Consider the following 22,565-nt stretch of genomic DNA (forward strand, 5'->3'; position numbering starts at 1 on the left):
TGTGTGTGTGTGTGTGTGTCTATATGTATATATACACCATATTTCAGTTCTTTTTATCCAAGAAGGAAACAGTATCAAAAATAAAAAGAGAACCGTGTAGAGGATGAAGTAAGTCAGTTGGAGGAAATAGATTATTTAATTCTTTCACAGTGATTTCTGGCCAGTCCGAGAGAGCAAGGAAAGCTGACGTGTGTTGAAAATTAAACCGAGAAACTAGAAATCCATTAGAAAGATTCATTATAACTTCTGCCTGTAGTTTTCTAACTAACACCAAAAGCAACTCGATCCCCACAGAGTGCCCCAAATGACCCCAATTGCGGGTCTCTTGAAAGTCTCTGAAGTCCAACCCAGAACCAGCTGGGTCCCCCCCCCTTTTGTTGTTTTCCGGTGCAAGGGGAAGGGAGGGGATGGAGAAACCAGAAATGCTGAGTGGCTTTCTGAACTTTACTGGCTTTTTTCAGTATTTTGAGAGAAAGAGGGAGGGTTTCCCCCCATTCTTCCTTCAGCTCTTCATTCCGTTAACACCTGGCGAGGAACTCATCTTTCAGAGAGAAAGAACAGAAGAGAAATACAGAGAAAGAAAGAAAGAAAGAAAGAAAGAAAGAAAGAAAGAAAGAAAGAAAGAAAGAAAGAGGTAAGGACACAGTTTCCCTGTTTTATAAACCAGTCCTATAATAAATCAGTGGTAGCAGGATATTTTTGGCCAAGTGACTTGATAATCTGACACATTCACCCCATCCCTAGCTAGCCCCTATGCAAGTTTATTTTCTAGGGAGGTTAAAAAAAGAGAACATTCTCCCTCTTGCTTATAGAAGATAAGTTGTCTTCTGCATTTTAGACAATACACCAGTGGTCAGCAAACTTCTTCAGCAGGTGGCCGGTCCACTGTCCCTCAGACCTTGTGGGGGGCCGGAGTATTTTTTTTTGGGGGGATGAACGAATTCCTATGCCCCACAAATAACCCAGAGATGCATTTTAAATAAAAGGACACATTTTACTCATGTAAAAACACGCTGCGGGCCGGATTTAGAAGGCGATTGGTACGGATTTGGCCCCCGGGTCTTAGTTTGCCTACCCATGCGCTACACCATTTTCTCTCCAGCGATACAAATGTCACACACACATTAGCATTAGCTTGTCGACGAGGTCTCTAACCTTTTGCTTCTCTTCTTTGAGGAGTTTCATGTTCACCTTTTTATTGAAGGTTCTCTTTATAAACACATAACCTGTTCGCATTTCTTAGTTCTTTTTGCATACTCTGTGAATAGTATCGAAGGCACTCCAAGCATTCATCTGAAGGCCCTCTCTGTGCAATTGGCAGGGCTTTGCAAAAAGCAGAGTTACTGATTATGGGTACAGAGCCAATGCACCAACTTTATTTGTACCTCTGAGTGAACACTCAGAGTTTGGGAACAGGGACATCAGGTGCGTTCTTGATTCCCCATCTCTCTACCCGTTCAATGAATATTTTTACGAACAGAGCCACTGTGTGTCTGTCCGCATCCTTGCTCCGGCTTCTGCTGTGTAATTTGTAATCTGTGCAGCGTTTTCCTAGCTTTGCTTTTCCTGAGCTGCTCCCTATTTTATTCCTCATTTCACCTAATCATCTTTTTGTGTGTGCCTTTATGCAATCCCCCTCAACGCGCCGTGGTCCCTGAAATGTCTGACTAAAATTTCTCAAGGCATTTGTTTCCTCTTGCCTTGAAAATTGCTTTAATCATCATCAGCCAAGACAGAATTTCCTGCTTTAGCACACTCGCATTTTCTTCAATTTTAAGCAAAAGTTTCTCCCCATAGGGATTCCAACCATATTTTGTAGCTAGTGAGAGAATAACCTGAAATTCTACAGCCCTAACCAGAACACAGGATCCATCCAGGACATGTTGGTGCCTCAAGCAGAAAATCCAGATGGCACCCTTATAGAACACACAATTTAATATGGAGGACAAACATGAAGATGTTCTCCTTTGCATGCTTCATTGAAATGAGGAGAGAATGTGCAAGGGCATGTTAATTTCAGTGGGCCTTTTGCATAATATTAATAATTTTATAATAATTTTATTTATATGCTGCCCATCTGACTGGTTTGCCCCAGCCACGACTAAAGATTGGAAATTTGTGACACTTTTAGATTCTTCAGGAAGAATGGGAGTTCCCTATAGAATAGGTAGAGGAGTTCCATTTCCATCCATGACTTATCATTACTATGAATCAGGGATAAGACTGTCTTGGTGGATTTTGCCTTGTAGATCAATTGTTTCAGTCTCTGACGCATCTGCTTTTAAAGATATCTGAAATGGCCGCTTCAACTTGCCTCATACTACAGCTGACTTCAGAAGCAAGTGAGATAAACATGTGTTAAATGGTTAAAAAGCTATCATTTTCACATACACCTTAATCAAATTTAAATCTGGATTCTGGTTTATTGGAAACCTTTTTCATCATTCATGTGTGCACAAAAAAGAGCGCAACATGCTGACGAGTGCCAAATCTACACATTTTTCCAAAGGGGGAGAAAGGTCTGCACTGCTGCCGCCCCCCCCCCTCTCCCACATAGGATCCTATTTTGCCACTTCTTCCGACCTGCTGCCTAGGGCACATATCCCCTCTCGCCCCCGCCTGATCCGAGCCAGAGGCTGTCAGGGACATAGGACAGCATGTTTGAAAATGCTTTTATACTGCATCACTCATAGAGCCCCTTCTAAGTCCAGATGGATTTTGCTTTACAAATACTTCAGTTATCGCCTGCTAGTTGAGCCGCTAAAGTGGAAGCAAGGAGTTAACAGCACAGACCCTCCAAGTATCCCTATTTGCCAGGGACATCCCTGATTTAGAGAAGCTGTCCCAGTTCCTGATTTGATCCCAGAATGTCCCGCTTTTCCTTAGGATGTCCCTATTTCCATTGGAGAAATGTTGGAGGGTGTAGAGTTATCCGACCCCCGAGCAGTCTGAAGGCAATCCTGTATAGGGAAGGGTTTTTCTTAAAGGTTTTATTATGTTTTTATATATGCTGGAAGCTGTCCAAAGTGGCTGGGGCAACCCAGTAATGTGTGGGGTATACATAGTACAATTATCATTATGGAACGGAGCGTCCCTATTTTAATCAGAAAAATGTTGGCTGGTATAACAGTATAATAAAACAGAAATGCAGTGCAAAGGAAGGGACAAGACGAAAGAAAAGGGAAAACCTAAGGCAAAATAAAAAATGCATTGGGACATTATGTTTACTTGTAGATGAGTATATTGATTCTAAAGCACATAACATAACTCTGTGCTGTACATAAATCAAATTGGAGATGGACTTTGCAATATCAATGTTTTATCAAAAGGCATGCATTTACTCCGGAGATTTTAGCAAATGCCCTTGGCCATTACAAGAACATTCTGTATGCTCAGAGGCATCTTATTTAGAAGAACTCAGGTAGTAGATGTTGTTCCTCATTCTCTGTCTGATTGCTCTATTCATAAAGCGATTAGACTGGGATTTTCTTCCCCTCTTAGTTCCTTTTGACCCCTAATCCAATCTGCAAAAAGTTTCTAGTTTTTAACTGGCAAGTAAAGCTAGGCTGCTCAAGTGAAAAGCAGTCTCTTTTATTATTAGCAGCAGGAAGGCAATTTTTAAGGAACATTCATGTGATAAGATTGCTTTATGCACACCTGACTTTTAATAATTCAGTTACGGATTTGCATTTAATTATGCTGTGCCTATTTGGTTTTTGTATGGACGTGACAAACTAGCAGGCTGAATTCCTAAACACACACACACACACACACACACACACACACATATTGAAAGGCTAGGATGGTGCATGTTGTTGTTTAGTTGTTTAGTCGTGTCTGCATCTTCATGACCCCCTGGACCAGAGCACGCCTGGCACTCCTGTCTTCCACTGCCTCCCGCAGTTTGGTCAAACTCATGTTGGTAGCTTTGAGAACACTGTCGAACCATCTCGTCCTCTGTCGTCCCCTTCTCCTTGTGCCCTCCATCTTTCCCAGCATCAGGGTCTTTTCCAGGGAGTCTTCTCTTCTCATGAGGTGGCCAAAGTCTTGGAGCCTCAGCTTCAGGATCTGTCCTTACAGTGAACACTCAGGGCTGATTTCTTGAAGAATGGAGAGGTTTGATCTTCTTGCAGTCCATGGGACTCTCAAGAGTCTCCTCCAGCACCATAATTCAAAAGCATCCATTCTTCAGCGATCAGCCTTCTTTATGGTCCAGCTCTCACTTCCATACATCACTACTGGGAAAACCATAGCTTTTACTATACGGACCTTTGTTGGCAAGGTGATGTCTCTGCTTTTTAAGATGCTGTCTAGGTTTGTCACTGCTTTTCTCCCAAGGAGCAGGCGTCTTTTAATTTCGTGGCTGCTGTCACCATCTGCAGTGATCATGGAGCCCAAGAAAGTAAAATCTCTCACTGCCTCCATTTCTTCCCCTTCTATTTGCCAGGAGGTGATGGGATGGTGCATAGTTCCCTCAAATAGCCTCTGGCAAATAGGAAGCTACTACTGCATTTCTCTCAAGCGCAGTATCTAATAGCCCTCAAACAGGGTATTGCCCCCAAACAGGATGCCAGTGCTAGATGCTTTGCATCTGCTGGATCCACTTTAAAGCTCCTCAGATTTCCCAAGGTGCCAGCACAGGGGTGTGGAGGTGGGGAATTCTCCAGTGAAGCACCCTGGCCAGCAGAGATGCAAATGCAGCAATGAATCCCCTGCTTCTTGTCTCCAGTCCCATCCTCACATTAGGATTGCTCTGCCCAACTGCAGTCCTAAACACACCTACCTCAATAGGGCTTACTCCTGAGTAGGCATGCAGAGGTTTGCACTGTACTGGACCTACCATGCATTGGATGAAGTGGGATGTAATTCATGAAAGCTAATGCCGTAATAAAATCTGCACATGGGGAAAGGGGCAAAAATTTAGAAAATAAACAGCTAGCACTGTGGCAAGCGGGTGCATAAATTGGACAGTGCTAATATCAGACTTCAACACTGTATAAATATAAAAAGAAAGAAAGAAAGAAAGAAAGAAAGAAAGAAAGAAAGAAAGAAAAGAAAAACAAGCAGGAGCTCAAATTTCTTGAGAAAAAGCTAGTAATGAAATCCTTATAAATGCAATAAATGTAACTTTACTCATCATCCTGATTTTTTAAAAAATAGTTTTGTTTTCTTCAAATTTCCCACCATGTTTCAATCTCTGGCCCCAAACAGGGTCAAGAGAAAATTGAGGGCGAAGAAATAAAGCGTTTCCATTTCTGCTCCAGTCCTTCATGGCTCAATTTTTTACCACACATAGAACTAAGCACTGTAGGCTTCTCCAACACTCCAGAGGAACATATAAACTTTTATAGGACTCTCTGGTTTATGAGAAACAGGATTCCCAGCCTCAGGCTTTTTCTCAGTGAGTAAGATGTGTGAGTGCAAACACTGCTTTCTCTCAGCATGACAGAAATGTATTCGCTGTCTTCAGGTTTCTCGGCCATCATAATCCGAAGAGGCAGATGTGTCTGCTAGCCTAGGTCCTTCGGCTGCTGTGATGCAGGCAGGTGGTTAATCAGGGAACTGGCCACAAGACACCAGCATTAAAGGAGAAACGAAACCTTTTCATGCAAAGAGATCCATTAAATGGCTTTGTAATAACAAATGGCCTACCGTGGGGCATCTGCCTGTGCTTTTCAACCTCACACAGTGCGGCATGAGAAAAAACTAATTAAATGGTGAAAGGCCTCATGTGATGGCAGCCAAGAGATGCATCTTGGTATCTCCATTGCATACCCGCATGTACCGCTCTGGCTTTGCCACCTCCTGCTGGGGGCAGGAGTAGTATATTTAGCTACAAACTCTGTGGAAACAATTCAGAACAAATGTTGAATAAACAGGTCATCCGGAAGCGGGATTGGATCCCACTGAGATCAGTGAAACTTACAGTATTTTTTGCTCTATAAGACTCACTTTTTCCCTCCTAAAAAGTAAGGGGAAATGTGTGTGCGTCTTATGGAGCAAATAAAGGCTGCACAGCTATCCCAGAAGCCAGAACAGCAAGAGGGATTGCTGCTTTCACTGCGCAGCGATCCCTCTTGCTGTTCTGGCTTCTCAGATTCAGAATATTTTTTTTCTTGTTTTCCTCCTCCAAAAACTAGGTGCGTCTTGTGGTCTGGTGCGTCTTTTAGAGCAAAAAATATGGTACTTCTGAGTGAATGTGTAGAGTAGTGGTTCTCAAGCTTTTTTCCGCGGGCCACACTTTTAAAATAAAAAATTGCTAGCGCCACACCAGTTTTTTTTTATGGATAAGAAATGCATTGGAAAACAAAAGGAAACAACTCCTGGTAATCCTTTATTTATAACACAAAACACAACTACTTTATAATATGATCATGGGACATACAGAAAGCATCAAACAATGCAGTTACATCAATAACTTGAATCATTCCCAAAATATAAACGTGCCTCTTGCATATGTACCTTAAGTATGTATGCAAGCTCAGTGAGAGGTGTGAGCTTGCTTTTGCCAGGAAATTTCATTTATATGAGGTTTGATTTTAGACACACTCTCATCTCCTCATCAATACAAAGAGGCCTTTCTCGTTTCTGATCTTCCATATTTGTCAGAGTTTAAAATCGCTGTTCACAACAATATGCCATAGAGAACAGCATATAAGAACAGCCAATGCTTTTGAACAGAGGCATGGATACTGTTTCTGGTTGCATTCCCCCTCTCCAATTTTTTTATACTGTACTGTACTGAAATGTTCAAATGTTTATTTGATTGTCCTTGAATCTTCTGGCCACACTTGCTATCCTCTCCTGCCACATCCTTTGAGAACCACTGATGTAGAGTCAAACTGCCATGATATTGGCAGTTCTGTGACAGAAATCTCATGTCTTTTTATTTTTCAAAAAACACCTGCAGGTGGGGGGATACCGTGTCCCCCAAAATTTTACCAATGGATACAAATAGTAGCCTCTAATTGGGAGGGAGATTATCAGTGGGAAAACAGCCTGGGGAGAAATGGTTCAAGTCCCTACCTCACACTACAGTCCTGACTCCACCACACACACAAAACCCAGCAGCTGCTTTTTGTAAATGAAAATGATGTTTGGGGTGTCTTTTCCCCCTTTCCTTCCACCTGAAGCTTCACACCCCATCCTGTGAGGTCTGAGCAGGACTACAAGGCTGGCAGGAGCCCTGAACAGGAGGACTTGTCCTAGGATTAGGGATACGCAGCAACATTTTGTTGCTTCAGTTCTCACTTGCTAGTAAAGGGATATATAAGTGTTAAAAATACAAAAAGTAACACTTAAGCATTTAAAAAACACTATGATACATATCGGGACGCGGGTGGCACTGTAGGTTAAGCCACTGAGCCTAGGGCTTGCCGATCAGAAGGTCGGGGGTTCGAATCCTCGTGACGGAGTGAGCTCCCGTTGCTCTGTCCCAGCTCCTGCCAACCTAGCAGTTCGAAAGCACGTCAAAGTGCAAGGAGATAAATAGGTACCGCTCTGGCGGGAAGGTAAACGGCGTTTCCATACACTGCTCTGGTTTGCCAGAAGCGGCTTAGTCATGCTGGCCACATGACCCGGAAGCTGTACACCAGCTCCCTTGGCCAATAAAGCAAGATGAGCACCACAACCCCAGAGTCGGCCACGACTGGACCTAATGGTCAGGGGTCCTTTATAATACATATCCCAATAGTACCCTTAGCACAATAGATGAAAAGCATAGAACTTAAAACCAAGAGCCAGTCCAATACATTTTGCTCCCTGAGGCAAAGGACAAGATGGCACAACCTCCCCGTTCCATATTCAGAAGCTGGGTGGGCAGCTGTTCCAGCACTGCCGATGGGATTGCCAGTATTGCACCTGAGGCAACTAAAAGGGTCCGGCACAGGCTTTGCCTTTTGTCCACCAGTGGAGAGGAACAGCTCACGGATTGAGAAGAAACAGCCAGGACAGCTGCCCTGCAGCATCTGCCGCCTGAGGCCGTTGGCTCCCTCTGCCTAATGAGAGAACCGGTGCAGCCTAAAAGCTAGAGAGCGGTAACATTTTTGATCTTCATATAACTCCCACACCCATCCAAATAGCCTGCAGATGTCAAGCCACAGGAAAATCCTTCTGATTTAGGAAGAACTTTACCTCACTGGCGAAGCTTGTAAGACACCAAACAGATCTCCCTGGGAAGTGGATACTACAAAGTGAGCACCACAGCAAAGAAGAGGCTGCTCCTCCGCTTCACAATCTTTATCTGGCCTCTCTGGCAATATAGGGAGGAATGTTGTTATTGGCATCCGTCTGTCTCAAGAGACAATGGAGTGCGCCTCGGCAGGGTGAAGTCAAACCACCGCATTAGTGGCTCAGAAATGACCTCCTTGGAGTGCAAGCCTAGGCAGTGTGTATGGAGGTCCTGGGCTGCCCCGGTGACCAGACCCTCCTCTTGGCCTCGCTGATGGGGTCCAAAGGAAAGCAGAGCAATATGTTTGGTCCCAGCTTGGCTGCAGGCGTTGCCAGGAGGTGTACAAGGTGCCATCCAACCGCCTTAGGGACTCCACTAAGGATCTTAGCCCTTTCTGCTTTCGAAGATACCCCACAAGGCAGCGGAGGTTTGGGTTCAGAGTTTCCCTCCTTCTAGATGGGCTATCTTCCCAGGTGGACAAGCCTCATCTGCCCCTCACTTCCCTCTACAGCACATGCAGAAACCACCTGCTTCTTGACCATTGGATCAATTATTGATCTCGTACGGGAGCCTATCTTCACATGCAGGGGAACAGGAGTGCTAGCTTTCTAACATCTTTATGCGCCCCCTCGCCCAGCTTGTCCGGAGTTTTGGGCTGGGTTGCCATCAGTATGCCGATGACACCCAACTCTATCTGTTGATGGATGGCCATCCTGACTCGGCCCCAGACACACTGACCAGAGGCCTGGAGGCTGTGGCTGGATGGTTACGTGGGAGCCGGTTGAAGTTAAATCCTTCGAAGACAGAGGTCCTCTGGCTGGGACGGGACGATATGGGATTGAGGGGGCAACTCCCATCTCTTGCGGGGGTGCAATTAGTGCCAGCACCGTCCGTTAAGAGTTTGGCTGTAATCTTCGATACCTCCCTCTCTATGGAGGCGCAGATTACAGCTGTAACAAAGGCGGCATTTTTTCATCTCCGCCAAGCTAAGCAGTTGGCCCCTTATCTCTCTCGCCCTGACCTAGCCACTGTGATCCATGCGACGGTCACCTCCAGACTGGATTATTGTAACTCGCTCTACGTGGGGCTGCCCTTGAGACTGACCCTGAAACTCCAGCGGGTGCAGAATGCCGCGGCGAGACTCCTTATGGGGTCTTCGCTGCGAGACCACATTCATCCAGTACTATATCAGCTGCACTGGCTCCCGGTGGAGTACAGGATCAGGTTTAAGGTGCTGGTTTTAACCTTTAAAGCCCTATACGGACTAGGACCCTCGTACCTACGGGACCGCCTCTCCTGGTATGCCCCACAAAGAAACCTACGGTCTGCAAATAAAAACATCCTGAAGGTCCCAGGCCTCAGAGAGGTTAGGCTGGCCTCAACTAGAGCCAGGGCCTTCTCGGCTGCGGCTCCAATCTGGTGGAACGCTCTGTCACAAGAGACTAGGGCCCTGCGGGACCTGACATCTTTCCGCAGGGCCTGCAAGACAGAGTTGTTCCACCAGGCCTTTGGCCAGGGCGCAGCCTGACTCCCTCCCCTGGCAACCTGCACAGAGTTTTGCTTAATGGTTGCCATCAACTTGATTTTAATTAATTTTTATAATGAAATATTTTTAGAATGTTGGTTTATTTAATTGTTTGATTATTTGATTGTTGTTAGCCGCCCTGAGCCCGGCTTCGGCTGTGGAGGGCGGGATATAAATAAAATGTATTATTATTTATTTATTATTATTAGCTTGGCCCCGCAACTGTGGGTGCCCGGGACAGTGGGTGCCATGCATAATAATAATAATAATAATAATAATAATAATAATAATAATTTGTTATTTATACCCCACCCATCTGGCTGGGCTTCCCCAGCCACTCTGGGCAGCTTCCAACAAAATATTAAAATACAGTAATGCACCAAACATTAAAAGCTTCCCTAAATGCAGTGTGTGTGGCCCTGGCACTGAAATTTACTGGGGTGCCCAGCCCCTTCTTGGGAAATTTTGTGGGTGCTCAGGCCCCCAGCCCCCCAGGGAGTTGAAACCTGTGCAGGGGAAGTCCTTAACTCACTGACCTACCCTCCGCTGGTTTAGCCGGCCAGTCAAAGCCGTTCCTGGGGTGTGGCCACTCTAGCATGCTAGCGGCTTCTAGGAACCACAGGTGAGAGAGTGCAGAGTGGGACCAAAATTGGACAAACTACCCCAGAAGGAGCATGATGTGCCCCCCACCAAAGGTACTACCATTTCCCTAGCAACCCATACACCCCTGGGAGGAATGAATTGTACAATTTTACTGGTGCTCTTAGTACTTCATGCTATACACATTGAGCATAGAACCATAGAGGTTTTTCATGCAGGGCTGGTCTGAAAAGCTACTTGATATTTTCTGAAAAAGCCCAGTTGCCCTTACTATAGCACCTTCTCTTTTGGGTGCCTAATTTCATTTTTCATCTCAAGCTCTACCTGAGCATTTTGGCCAGGCAGGTGATAGTATCTCCCCTGTACTTTCATGGAGTGAAACTGCAGTGGTAGATGTATAAAGGGTAAAGGGGACCCCTGACCATTAGGTCCAGTCGTGACCGACTCTGGGGTTGCGGCGCTCATCTCGCTTTACTGGCCGAGGGAGCCGGCGTACAGCTTCCGGGTCATGTGGTCAGCATGACTAAGCCGCTTCTGGCAAACCAGAGCAGCGCACGGAAACGCCGTTTACCTTCCCGCCAGAGCGGTACCTATTTATCTACTTGCACTTTGATGTGCTTTCGAACTGCTAGGTGGGCAGGAGCAGGGACCGAGCAACAGGAGCTCACCCCGTTGCAGGGATTTGAACCGCCGACCTTCTGATCAGCAAGTCCTAGGCTCTGTGGTTTAACCCACAGCGCCACCCGCGTCGCTGGTAGATGTATTCTACAGACTTAAGTAGTATAAAGTGAATTTTAATTGTCAGGGCTTGCTGTGGGAATGAACGTGGAGAGTACTCTTCAAGAAAGGTCCTTAGTTCCATACACCACAACAGAAGTATAAGCACTGGTGGTTAAAGCACTTGACATCTCTACTGTTAGAATAACTACATTTTTAAAAATTCACAAATGCTGTATTTTGTGAATGTTTTACAGCTGGTGTTTTGAAGAATGTTACCAAATACGGTATCAAGGCTGAAAATCCTAAACACACTTACAAGAGCCATTGAACTCAGTGGGATTTATTTAGTAAGCATGTGATGAATCACTTTGTAAAAATAATATTAAAAAATCAGTGAAGAGTCTTCTGAAACTTCTGCTGATTCCCCCCCGAGTCGTTTATTATCTTTATTATTATTTGTATATATTTATAACACGCCTTTTCTCCTGATGAGACTCAAGACAGCTCACAGATAAAAAGAAGAACCGCTAAACACATAGAAAAATCCATCATTAAAATACAATTAAACATTGATAGAATTAAAACAATTTACATATATAAAATCAATAATCAAAACATATCAATAATTACAATAAAAACATGAAGTGGACTTTAACCTTCAAAAGCTTGTGCCATAATAAATTTGGTACCGTTTAAAGTTTGAGTAAACATAAGGTAAAGGGACCCCTGACCATTAGGTCGTGGCTGACTCTGGGGTTGCGGCGCTCATCTCGCTTTATTGGCCAAGGGAGCCGGCGAACAGCTTCCAGGTCACATGGCCAGCATGACTAAGCCGCTTCCTGCCGGAGTGGTACCTATTTATCTACTTGCACTTTGATGTGCTTTCAAACTGCTAGGTTGGCAGGAGCAGGGACCGAGCAAGAGGAGCTCACCCCGTCGCGGGGATTCGAACCACTGACCTTCTGATCGACAAGTCCTAGGCTCTGTGGTTTAACCCACAGCGCCACCCGTGTCCCCCAGAGTAAACATACAACAGGATAAATTTGTTAATCTTAAATGCTAACAAATCTATTACGGCATACTTTCATGAGCTTGAGTATATTTCATCACGTGCATGATGTTATATCCGCAGTTGGCAGTAACTATTTTCATTTATTCTCACTGTTTTCATTTTTCTCTCTACACCCATGTAGATCCCCTATACCAGTCAAATGAGGATAACATTTCATGTATTTGATGAAATAGACTTGAGTCAATGAAAGCGTACCCTCCAAATGTCCTGATTTTCCAGGAACAGTCCCGGAATGGCAGAAGCCGTCACTATTTTCATCAGTGAAAATGTTGGAGGGGATGGACTAGGATGTCCCTATTTTCATCTGAGAAACATTGGAGGAGATGGGAAAGTCTTTGCCATAATACATGTATTAGTCTTTAAGGTGCTAGCAGTTTACTCAGAAGAAAGTCCCATTTAGTTCAATGGGATGTACTCCCAATCCCAAGTAAGTATTCATAGGAGTGTGGGCTTCGTTTACAATCACATTTCTGGCCGTAGTATTGCTTTTGGTGGCAAAGACTTGGAGAACTAATGCCAGTAAATACGTAAAGGTTAGGAAGATGTCAAAGAGAAAAACTTGATCGCTTCAGCATTCAAATTACAATGGAAACTTGCATATTAAAAATCAAGATCTTTATCTTATGGAAATGTATAGGACATCAACAACAAGTTTCATTATCACTGTAATTTTTCATTTTCATTTTTTTCATTTCTGTTGACTTCATAAAGTCATCAGTACCTCAACACACTCACAATCTGTTAAACAGTCAGATAATGATGTGGGTTTTATTGGCATTAACAGATTTTTCCACAGTTCTTAGATGACTTATTTTTCCAGTGATTTTTTTTGGGGGGGCAGGTATTTATTTAATTACATCCCACATTTTGGCTACAGTCCAAAAGCAGTTCGCAACATTTATAAAATGCAATAGATATATAATAGAAACTGTACCCTTTAGAGCTTCCTTCCTTAACCTAGTACCCCACAGATGTTTTGAACTACAGTTCCCATCAACACATGCTGGCTGAGGTTTATGATGGGAGCTGTCGTTTGAAACATCTGGCTGGGGAAGGCAACTTTAAGCTACTTCAGTTATGGTGGACAGAGCACAAAGGGAAAGAGAAATATAGGGATGCTTAAGGTCTTGCCATATTATCAGTATGAGACATTCCCACAAGACAACACATTTTTCTGAACTTCTTTCCTCCTTATTTATGTGACATGTGAATTTTAATGTGGAATGGGTTGATGTGGAATAGAAACACGGTGGCCAGTATTAGTTTTGCTTGCTTTGGTGACTGTTGTTGGCATCCGTCTGTCTCGAAGACAATGGCATGCACTTCTGAGGGCCTTGGGCTGCTCAGGGAACACAAGAGCCCTTATAGAGTCCTTTGTAGGTTCTCCATCGGTTGGAGAAAATAACAGAGGCCAACCAGAGAATACTGAGAAGCAAAGCAGCTCGTAAGCCTGATCTTTATTGAACTGTTGCAACAGGGTGCTCCCCTCACACGCAGGAAACGATGGGCAGAACGATGGGGGTGGAGACACTCCTTCAGGTATACTGGACCGAGGCCGTTTAGGGCTTTCAAGGTCAGCACCAACACTTTGAATTGTGCTCGGAAACGTACTGGGAGCCAATGTAGCAAATGATTGATGATTATTGAAATCAGCCTTCCTCAACCTGTTGCCCCCCCCCCCAGCTATGTTGGCTGAGACTGATGGGAATTGTCCTAAGCCAGGTTGGCGAAGACTGATCTAGCTGAAGGGCTGCCTCACCCAAGTCTGGTTTCAAGATAATGAATGCTAAGAAGGGGATCAGGAGCCTCACAGTTGTCCACCAGCAGTTAACACCTGGGCAGCAGATGAAACAGGCACACACGTCACCTGTGTGCCTTGCTTAGTTCCCCCACACTGTTGAAGTCCCTGGCAGTTGCCTCTAGGTAGAAATGAAAATGTCAGGAGATATGACTAAGGATCTCCCAGGCCTCATCTTATTTTGGCCGTAAGGTCTACTGGGCTCCAGGCTTCAGATTAATGTTTCGGTCTGGAAATGGCAAATATCTTGTTTCCGTCCTGGAGGGTGGTGTGGAAGAAACAGAAACCCACAGAAAGAGCCCCGCAAGCAGAGCCTCTTATCATTTCCCAGCAGGTTCCTGAACAAAAACCTCAGCTGCAAACGAGAGCAGAGCAAGAAGAAAACCACAAGGCCATGGGGGCGGGCTGAGAAAAACAGAGGAAGGGTTGTGCAGGAGCACACAAACACATGACAAAAGACCTTGTTTATGTAACCCTTGCACACACAAAGGAGCGGTGAAGAGTCCTGTATTGTATTTCGCCACAAAATCAAAAGCAGGTTGCCTACCTGCGGCTTTATAGGTCATGCTTTGCCTTCTCTGCTTAGGAGAGAGGAACACAGCATAGAGCCTTGTCCCTGCTGTCAGTGGTATACCAAGCAACCCCGTGGAAATTGCTCTTCTCCTCTCCAGGTGTTGTTGCGTGTGGAGGTCCCCAAGCCACCCCTCAAATAATTCACAAATCACACATAATTTTAGTTTAAGGTTTTTGGCACTATTTTGGCCACAACTTTATTAAAATACATAATCTGTGAGTGGTTGCTTAGGCATTGGTTATGACTCTCTGTCCTCCCACCTGGGACAGAACTGACTTTCCGAACTCCCTCGGAAGCCAGTGAAGGGAAAACAATGTTGGGGATCAGTTGAGCTGAGCGACAGTCCCTCACCGCTCACCCAACCAGCTCCCCAAGGCTTGCCGGCCCTGGTCCCATTTCAGGGATTGGACGAAATCGTGGCAAGCCCCAGGATTCCTTTAACAGAATTCCCTTCCAGCACCATTGGAGGGGCAGGCACAGCCTATCCTGACCCCTCCACCACCAATTTTTATAACCAATGCCTAACCGCAACCTTACAAGTTGTGACGAATTGCTAAGTAGTAGGCAAAAAACAAGTGGCATCAGCCAATCAGCCAAATGGATAAAATTCCTACTAGGCCCCTGCCCCAATGGCAGACAACCCCATGACAGGCACAGCAACGTCAACCGGATCACAGGGCGGGCAGGCGGGTGATCCGAAACACTCTGTGAAAGAGAAAGCAAAAGCAGTGTGCCCCCAATATTTATAGCCTTTGGTCCCACCCACCCAATTTGAAACATGCAATTTGCCCCAGCAACCCGGTCAGCCAATCGTTGCTTCAGGCAATAACCATTAACCTGCCTGGCAACAGAGGGTTGGCCTGGCGGTCCCCACCGCAACACGTACTCTCATTTTAGGGAGAACACGCTTTGTATGAAACGGGCTCTGAAGAAGCTATACAGCCTGTCCTGTCATTCCACTGAGAGAGCAGCTTCCGTTACATCAGTGCCCAACACCGCCTTGGATTTAAACCTCAGTGCCCATGTGGCTTCTGAAGGTTCAGTGCCACCAACTATATGTGCCAAACTAGCCGCCAAGTGAGCTTCTAAATAACTTAAAAAGTATAAGATCCCAGCACACACACAGGCATTCTGCATGGGTCTCAGCGGAGCCTAAGCTATGGGGAAGAGGCATGGAAAGGACTGTTCCTCTACTCCACCCAGTGGTACTATTAATCCCAGTTCCTTTCTTGGACCCTTCACTAACACCACTGCTTAGTCAAGGTTGATGACCTTGATGCCAGTGCTGCTGTCTCAACCAGAGTCTGTGCTCCAGAGGATTTTTTATCTTGGTTTCATATGCTTTTCATTTAGTGTTCATTTGCAACCTCTGGCAGCATTACTATGCTGGCTAGGTTCTGGGTTCCGTGTTGGAGGGAGATAACTTGCGGTGGTAGGCTTGACTTCTCCTAAAACTCAGGAGGAGTTGGAGGAGACTCTTGAGAGTCCCATGGACTGCAAGAAGATCAAACCTATCCACTCTTAAGGAAATCAGCCCTGAGTGCTCACTGGAAGGACAGATCCTGAAGCTGAGACACCAATACTTTGGCCACCTCATGAGAAGAGAAGACTCCCTGGAAAAGACCCTGATGTTGGGAAAGATGGAGGGCGCAAAGAGAAGGGGACGGCAGAGGACGAGATGGTGGGACAGTGTTCTCGAAGCTACCAGCATGAGTTTGACCAAACTGCGGGAGGCAGCGGAAGATAGGAGTGCCTGGCGTGCTCTGGTCCATGGGGTCATGAAGAGTTGGACACGACTAAACGACTAAACAACAACAACAAAACTCAGGCTGTTTTGTAGCACCCTTCTTGTGGTTAACGCTTAGCTGGAATGAAATATTCAACGCAGCAATAGAGAAATTAAAATAATAATTTATTTGTCAGACAAATAAATGAGAGACACAGTGGTATATGGTTACCAAAGCTCTGCCCATCCTCCAGCCCTGATGGTCAGCACTTATATTTCCTCAGCCCAGCCCCCTTGCTCCTCCTTTGGCTGCCTCTGTCCAATCAGCCTGGTTGAAATTCCTATTGGCTGTTTGCTAGAACCAATCATAAAAGATACACCCATTTCCTATTACCTTTTATGGGAGACAAAGAGCTATATTTCCTTCTATCCATAAATGGCAGACAAGTAGCCATATATCTTACATTTGCCTCGACAAGGCACCTTAATTATCAGATCATCTTTGCCCTATTGCCCTATTGCCCTATTCACTCCAAAACAGATGGCTAATGGTTTTAAATTTTTATCTCAAACAGAGATCTTGGGTTCACCTTCTCACACACCATCAATGAAATAAGAATCTAACATAAGAATCTAACATTTATTACTTTCTAAATCCTTTGCATAATTACATTTAAGCCAATATATTTCATACATAACATATATAGATTTTTAGAAGTAAAACTCTTCAATTTACACCCCCCTTTCCTGGCCAGCTGCTTTTCCCATTAGCTCTTGCCCTTTAACCTTAGGAAAATGTGGCTAAAGCCTCTAATGGGAGGCACATGGTATTATATTTTGTTAAACAATAAATCCTACTATTTACCAACTCTTAATTAGTGCTTTTGCAGCTTGATTGTTTTCTGTAATATGTGGGGTCAGTGTAACCTTTTTGCTCCCAGCCTATAATTCCCTTTTACAACTTTGAGAATTTTGGCTCCTGCTATAAATCAGGGGGGCCCTTGTCCAGGAGGATAAACATCTGCCAAAGTCCTTAGCCAGCTGGTCTTCTGCCTGGCATAAAAACATTTGCAAATATATCTTTAAGCTCATTTTAAATACAGGCCTTGATCAGATGCCTCATTTTCTCCTGTCAGGAAGGCACACCAAGATATATGTCCCTTTTGTCCTTTTATATCAAATACTATCCTTAGGATTCAGGACAAAAAAACACCTTAATTCGTTTAGATTAACAGACAGGTGGGGTTTCTCTGTCTCTCATTCACACACACACGTACATGTACACTGGATATTCCTTAGTGAGTTCACCTTTCTGATTTATCCGGGTAGGATACCCCTACCTCAACCACTAGATAGGCTAGTAACCTATGGCATTAACCTTTGTCATTTTCTTTGCGACATTGTTGGCCCCACCTTAGCATCCTACACTGTCAATGTTGGCTTCATCACAACCATCCACCATATTGTGGCCACCTCTGGCAGTCTCTCCAACTGTGGTCCCAGTTAATATATGCTATGACTGCAGCATTAGTACTATTGCATCTGCTGTCGCATCTACCTGATGCAACCTCTTGCAACCACTTCACCATGGTAGCTCCTCCAGAGACCACAGCTCAGCTTCTCAGCATTCACCTTCTTTACATGAATCTGCCTTGTGTTCCGAGGGAGCCACTAAATTCTTTGACTGTGGCTAGTGTATTGTATATGCGACCCAAAACCAATCACTCTACCAGAGCATTTAAAGCGTTACCCAGAGAACATCCTTCAGGTAGCATAGGCACTGAGCCAAAACTGCAACAAGCCTCTCCTGTGATCCACTGACCTGTGTTCCAGTTTGTTTCAGCAAAAACAGCAGTACCATTAGCCTTGATTATGCTCCCAGTTCACATGCAGAGAACTAGACAGCTTTGAGATAAACTCTTGTACCTCCTTTCCATTACAGTGGTACCTTGGGTTACAGACGCTTCAGGTTACAGACACTTCAGGTTACAGACTCCTCTAACGCAGAAATAGTTCCTCGGGTTAAGAACTTTGCTTCAGGATGAGAACAGAAATCGTGCTCCGGCGGCGCGGCAGCAGCAGGAGGCCCCATTAGCTAAAGTGGTGCTTCAGGTTAAGTACAGTTTCAGGTTAAGAACGGACCTCCGGAACAAATTAAGTACTTAACCCAAGGTACCACTGCTTCCCAACAACAGGTATTCAGAGGCTTACTGCTATTTTTGTTTGTTTGTTTGACGCCCATCTGGCTGGGTTGCCCAAGCCACTCTGGACAGCTTCCAACAAGTTAAAAACATTAAGCACAGTAAAGAAATCAAACATTAAAAACTTCCCTATACAGGGATGCCTTCGGATGTCTTCTAAAAGTTGTGTAGTTCTTTATCTCCTTAACATCTGGCGGGAGGGCGTTCTGCAGGACTGGTGCAACTACCAAGAAGGTCCTCTGCGTGGTTCCCTGTAATCTCACTTCTTGCAGTGAGGGAACCGCCAGAAGGCCCTCGGAGCTGGACCTCAGTGTCCAGGCTGAACGATGGGGGTGGAGGTGTACAGGGCCGAGGCCATTTAGGGCTTTAAAGGTCAGCCCCAACCCTTTGAATTGTGTTTGGAAATGTGCTTCCAACAGTGGGGACAGAACATATCCAGCGTGGCTAGTACCCATTGATAGTCTTACCCCCCAGGAATTTGTCTAATCCTCTTTTAAAGCTGCCCACATTGAAGGCTATTATTGACTCTTGTGAGAGTGAAGTCCATAGTTTAACACACTGTATATAGAAGTACTTCCTTTTCTCTGTCCAGAAACTTCCAACATCCAGCTTCATTAGATGGTGATAGTATTATGGGAGAGGGGAAAAACACTTTTCTCTATTCCCCTTCTCCACCCGTGCATAATCTCTTGCCATGTCCTCTACCTATTTTCTAAACTAAAAATCTCCTTATGTGGCAGCATTTCCTCATAGGGGGGAAAATACACACAAAATACGTGTGACTTTCTTTCTCAACACCGTAACACCCTTGCTATCAGTCATGTTTTATTCCTCGCCCTTGCTGGTTTCTCACATATTGAACTTTCAAAATTGTGCATAGCTAGATTAATACTTCCTCTGGGGAAATGTGCCAAACTTTTATGCTATACTCAAGGAAATTCAAAAGAAGCTTTTAAAAACTAACCTTCACCTTTCAAAGAGACTTGTTGGCACAGCCTGCCATGCAGCAGAGTATCACTCAAAGGCAATTTTACTATCTGGACAAAGGATGAAGGGCAGGAAGACCTATTCTAAATTTTCAGGATGATAAGTTATTTATCCAACTAAGGAAGTTTCGGGTGGTCTGTCTTGCTGAGATCTTAACACTCATCAGCAAGTCAACATGATTGAGCTCTGTGACTTCAAGGTTGCATAATTTCCTATTACTGCACCTACATAAAGGTAAAGGGACCCCTGACCATTAGGTCCAGTCGTGGCCGACTCTGGGGTTGCGGCGCTCATCTCGCTTTACTGGCCGAAGGAGCCGGCGTACAGCTTCCGGGTCATGTGGCCAGCATGACTAAGCCGCTTCTGGCGAACCAGAGCAGTGCACGGAAACACCGTTTACCTTCCCGCCGGAGTGGTACCTATTTATCTACTTGCACTTTGACGTGCTTTCGAACTGCTAGGTTGGCAGGAGCAGGGACCGAGCAACAGGAGCTCATGATTTCTGTTCTCATCCTGAGGTAAAGTTCTTAACCCAAGGTACTACTTCCGAGTGAGCGGAGTATGTAACCCAAAGTGTTTGTAACCTGAGGTACCATTGTATCTGTTTTAAAGTAACCAAGTACAGTGGTACCTCGGGTTACATACGTTTCAGGTTACATACGCTTCAGGTTACAGACTCCACTAACCCAGAAATAGTACCTCAGGTTAAGAACTTTGCTTCAGGATGAGAACAGAAATCGTGCTCCGGCAGCAGCAGTGGGAGGCCCCATTAGCTAAAGTGGTGCTTCAGGTTAAGAACAGTTTCAGGTTAAGAAAGGACCTCCGAAATGAATTAAGTACCTAACCCGAGGTACCACTGTAGTGCCAAATCAGAATTTTAAAAAGCAAGTTAAAAGTTAGTTTTCTCTTTTTTTTAGATGAAGCAGAGGAGGTTGTTCGTGGAATTTAATTTATTTGTCAGATAGCTCAGTGGGTAGAGCATGAGACTCTTAATCTCAGGGTTGTGAGTTTGAGCCACATGTTGGGTAAATGATTCCTGTATTGCAGGGGGATGGACTAGATGACCCTCCGGTCCCTTCCAACTCTACATTTTTGTTATTCAATGACTCTAGCTCAGGGGAGCGCCTTCCTCCGCTCAATGTCACCTGCTACAGATTGCAGACAACCAGCTCACCATGTGGCCAATGCTAAAGATTTCTCTAAATATTTTGCCTAGGTATTACATATACAGTTTACCATATAACATATTGTGTGTCGTGTCCTCTACCCAGAGGTTGCTGCATATGCAAAAGTGCTGATCTCTAGGGATTTTCTTAAATCTCCCTTCCAGAAAATTAGATTTCATAGTCTGAAAATGCAGGGCTGTAAGTGCTTGGCAAAGAAAAAGAGGTTAGCTCTGCTAAGTATTTCTTTTTCCCATGGTATGATTTTAAGGTGGGGAATGTATTGGAACTACTGGATAAAGTAATGGCATCCAGGTCCTCTTCCGAAAGCAGATTTTAGAGCTACGCTTTAATATTGCAGTGGTTAAGTTGGATTTTGGCAGCAAAAAGTCCTCTGGATCAGGTCCACATTTTCTCAGTAATAATTTACTATTAGCTTATCGAGCAGTTTTGGGAGGATGAGCAAGATTGTTCCGCTATACACAATCTGATCAGTTCATTTTCTGAGTATCTTGGTTTTTAAAAATAAGACAAAATAGCCCTCAATATGAAATATGGCAGCAAGGCAACAGAGTCTCACAACCATTCCTTGTATCTGTGGTCCAGTGAAGTGTAGGGATGATAATTTAGAACAATGGGGAGCAAAAAAGGGGTCCCATTAGAACCGTGAACAAATTTCATACATTTAAAGATTCCATTCATATTTATTTCATTATCAAAAATCAAAATTACCCAAATGGGATTAATAATAATAATAATAATTTATACCCCACCCATGTGGCTGAGTTCCCCCAGCCACTCTGGGCGTCTCCCAATCGAGTGTTAAAAACAATACCACATTAAATATTAAAAACTTCCATAAATAGGGCTGCCTTCAGATGTCTTACTTTCTTGACATCTGATTGGAAGGGCGTTCCACAGGGCGGGCGCCACTACCGAGAAGGCCCTCTGTCTGGTTTCACTATTTGGAATGGTTTTATTAATTACATGTGGGTAATTCTGGGTCCCCCCCCCATAATGAAATAAATATGAAAATTATATTTAAATTATAATTTATTCTGTTGGCGGCAGCAAATCTTGCACCTCCACCACAATCTTGTAGCTGGTGTTGGGACACCAGTTGCACCACCCTAGTTACTTTGCTGAACAGATATCAGTGGCAGCCAAACATCACCCATAATGACTACCTGATAGAGAGGACCAGCTTCCAAATGACTAACTGCACACCAGGCCATATTATCAATCAGTTGACTATTTTCTGTCTATATATTATGTATGATATATTCAGGGAAGAAACCACTGCTGACTTCACTGATACAATCAGGAGAGCCAGTGTGGTGTAGTGGTTAAGAGCAGTGGACTCATAATCTGGTGAACCGGGTTCGCTTCCCCGCTCCTCCACATGCAGCTGCTGGGTGACCTTGGACCAGTCACACTTCTCCGAAGTCTCTCAGCCTCACTCACCTCACAGAGTGTTTGTTGTGGGGGAGGAAGGGAAAAGGAGATTGTTAGCCGCTTTGAGACTCCTTAGGGGATATCAAATCCAAACTCTTCTTCTTCTTCTACAAGATTTCTGACCTTTCCCTGCTAGGATCCCTTAGACAGAAGACCGAGTCTGCAGTACGCAAAGCTCTACCGATGGATATGATCTTGAGATGCATTCTTGTTTCCTTTGTCCTGGGTAAGTTCTCTTCAGCAGGCACACATAGTGCCAGAGTCACCAACACAGATGTTTTGCTTTGGCTAGAAATATAACGAAAGCTGAAAAAGCAAAGCGAGCTAGCTGTGTTGGTCCACATAGGAACCATTTCCATATGACCCATTTCCCCCCTTGCCATGGCCCATACTGTGCTCTTATTGTTGCTGTACATTGTTACTACAAAAAAGACCTGCACACCCTTTTACAATATTGCACTGGATTGCTGGGATCAATATCTCCTGCTCACAGAAGGCTGCCTTCTCTTGGTAACAAATGGGGGGGGGCGGCGGCAAAAATAGCAGAGATTTTCAGGAACAGATTTAGTAGTTG

The 22,565-nt window shown here is 44.6% G+C and overlaps 1 protein-coding gene across 1 annotated transcript in view; it reads left to right on the plus strand.

Annotated features, from left to right (window-relative positions):
* The first annotated feature begins 207 nt into the window (after nucleotides 1-207).
* CD4 (CD4 molecule) overlaps nucleotides 208-22,565 on the plus strand; it is a 28,842-nt gene continuing 6,484 nt past the window's right edge. Inside the window, exons 1-2 of the mRNA XM_083593631.1 lie at nucleotides 208-634; nucleotides 22,106-22,217. Coding sequence (XP_083449757.1) covers nucleotides 22,175-22,217 — 43 coding nt within the window. The 5' untranslated portion in view covers nucleotides 208-634; nucleotides 22,106-22,174. The remainder of the gene's footprint in view (nucleotides 635-22,105; nucleotides 22,218-22,565) is intronic.

Source organism: Podarcis filfolensis, assembly GCF_964270895.1.
Source record: "Podarcis filfolensis genome assembly, chromosome: 17".
Lineage (NCBI taxonomy): Eukaryota > Metazoa > Chordata > Lepidosauria > Squamata > Lacertidae > Podarcis > Podarcis filfolensis.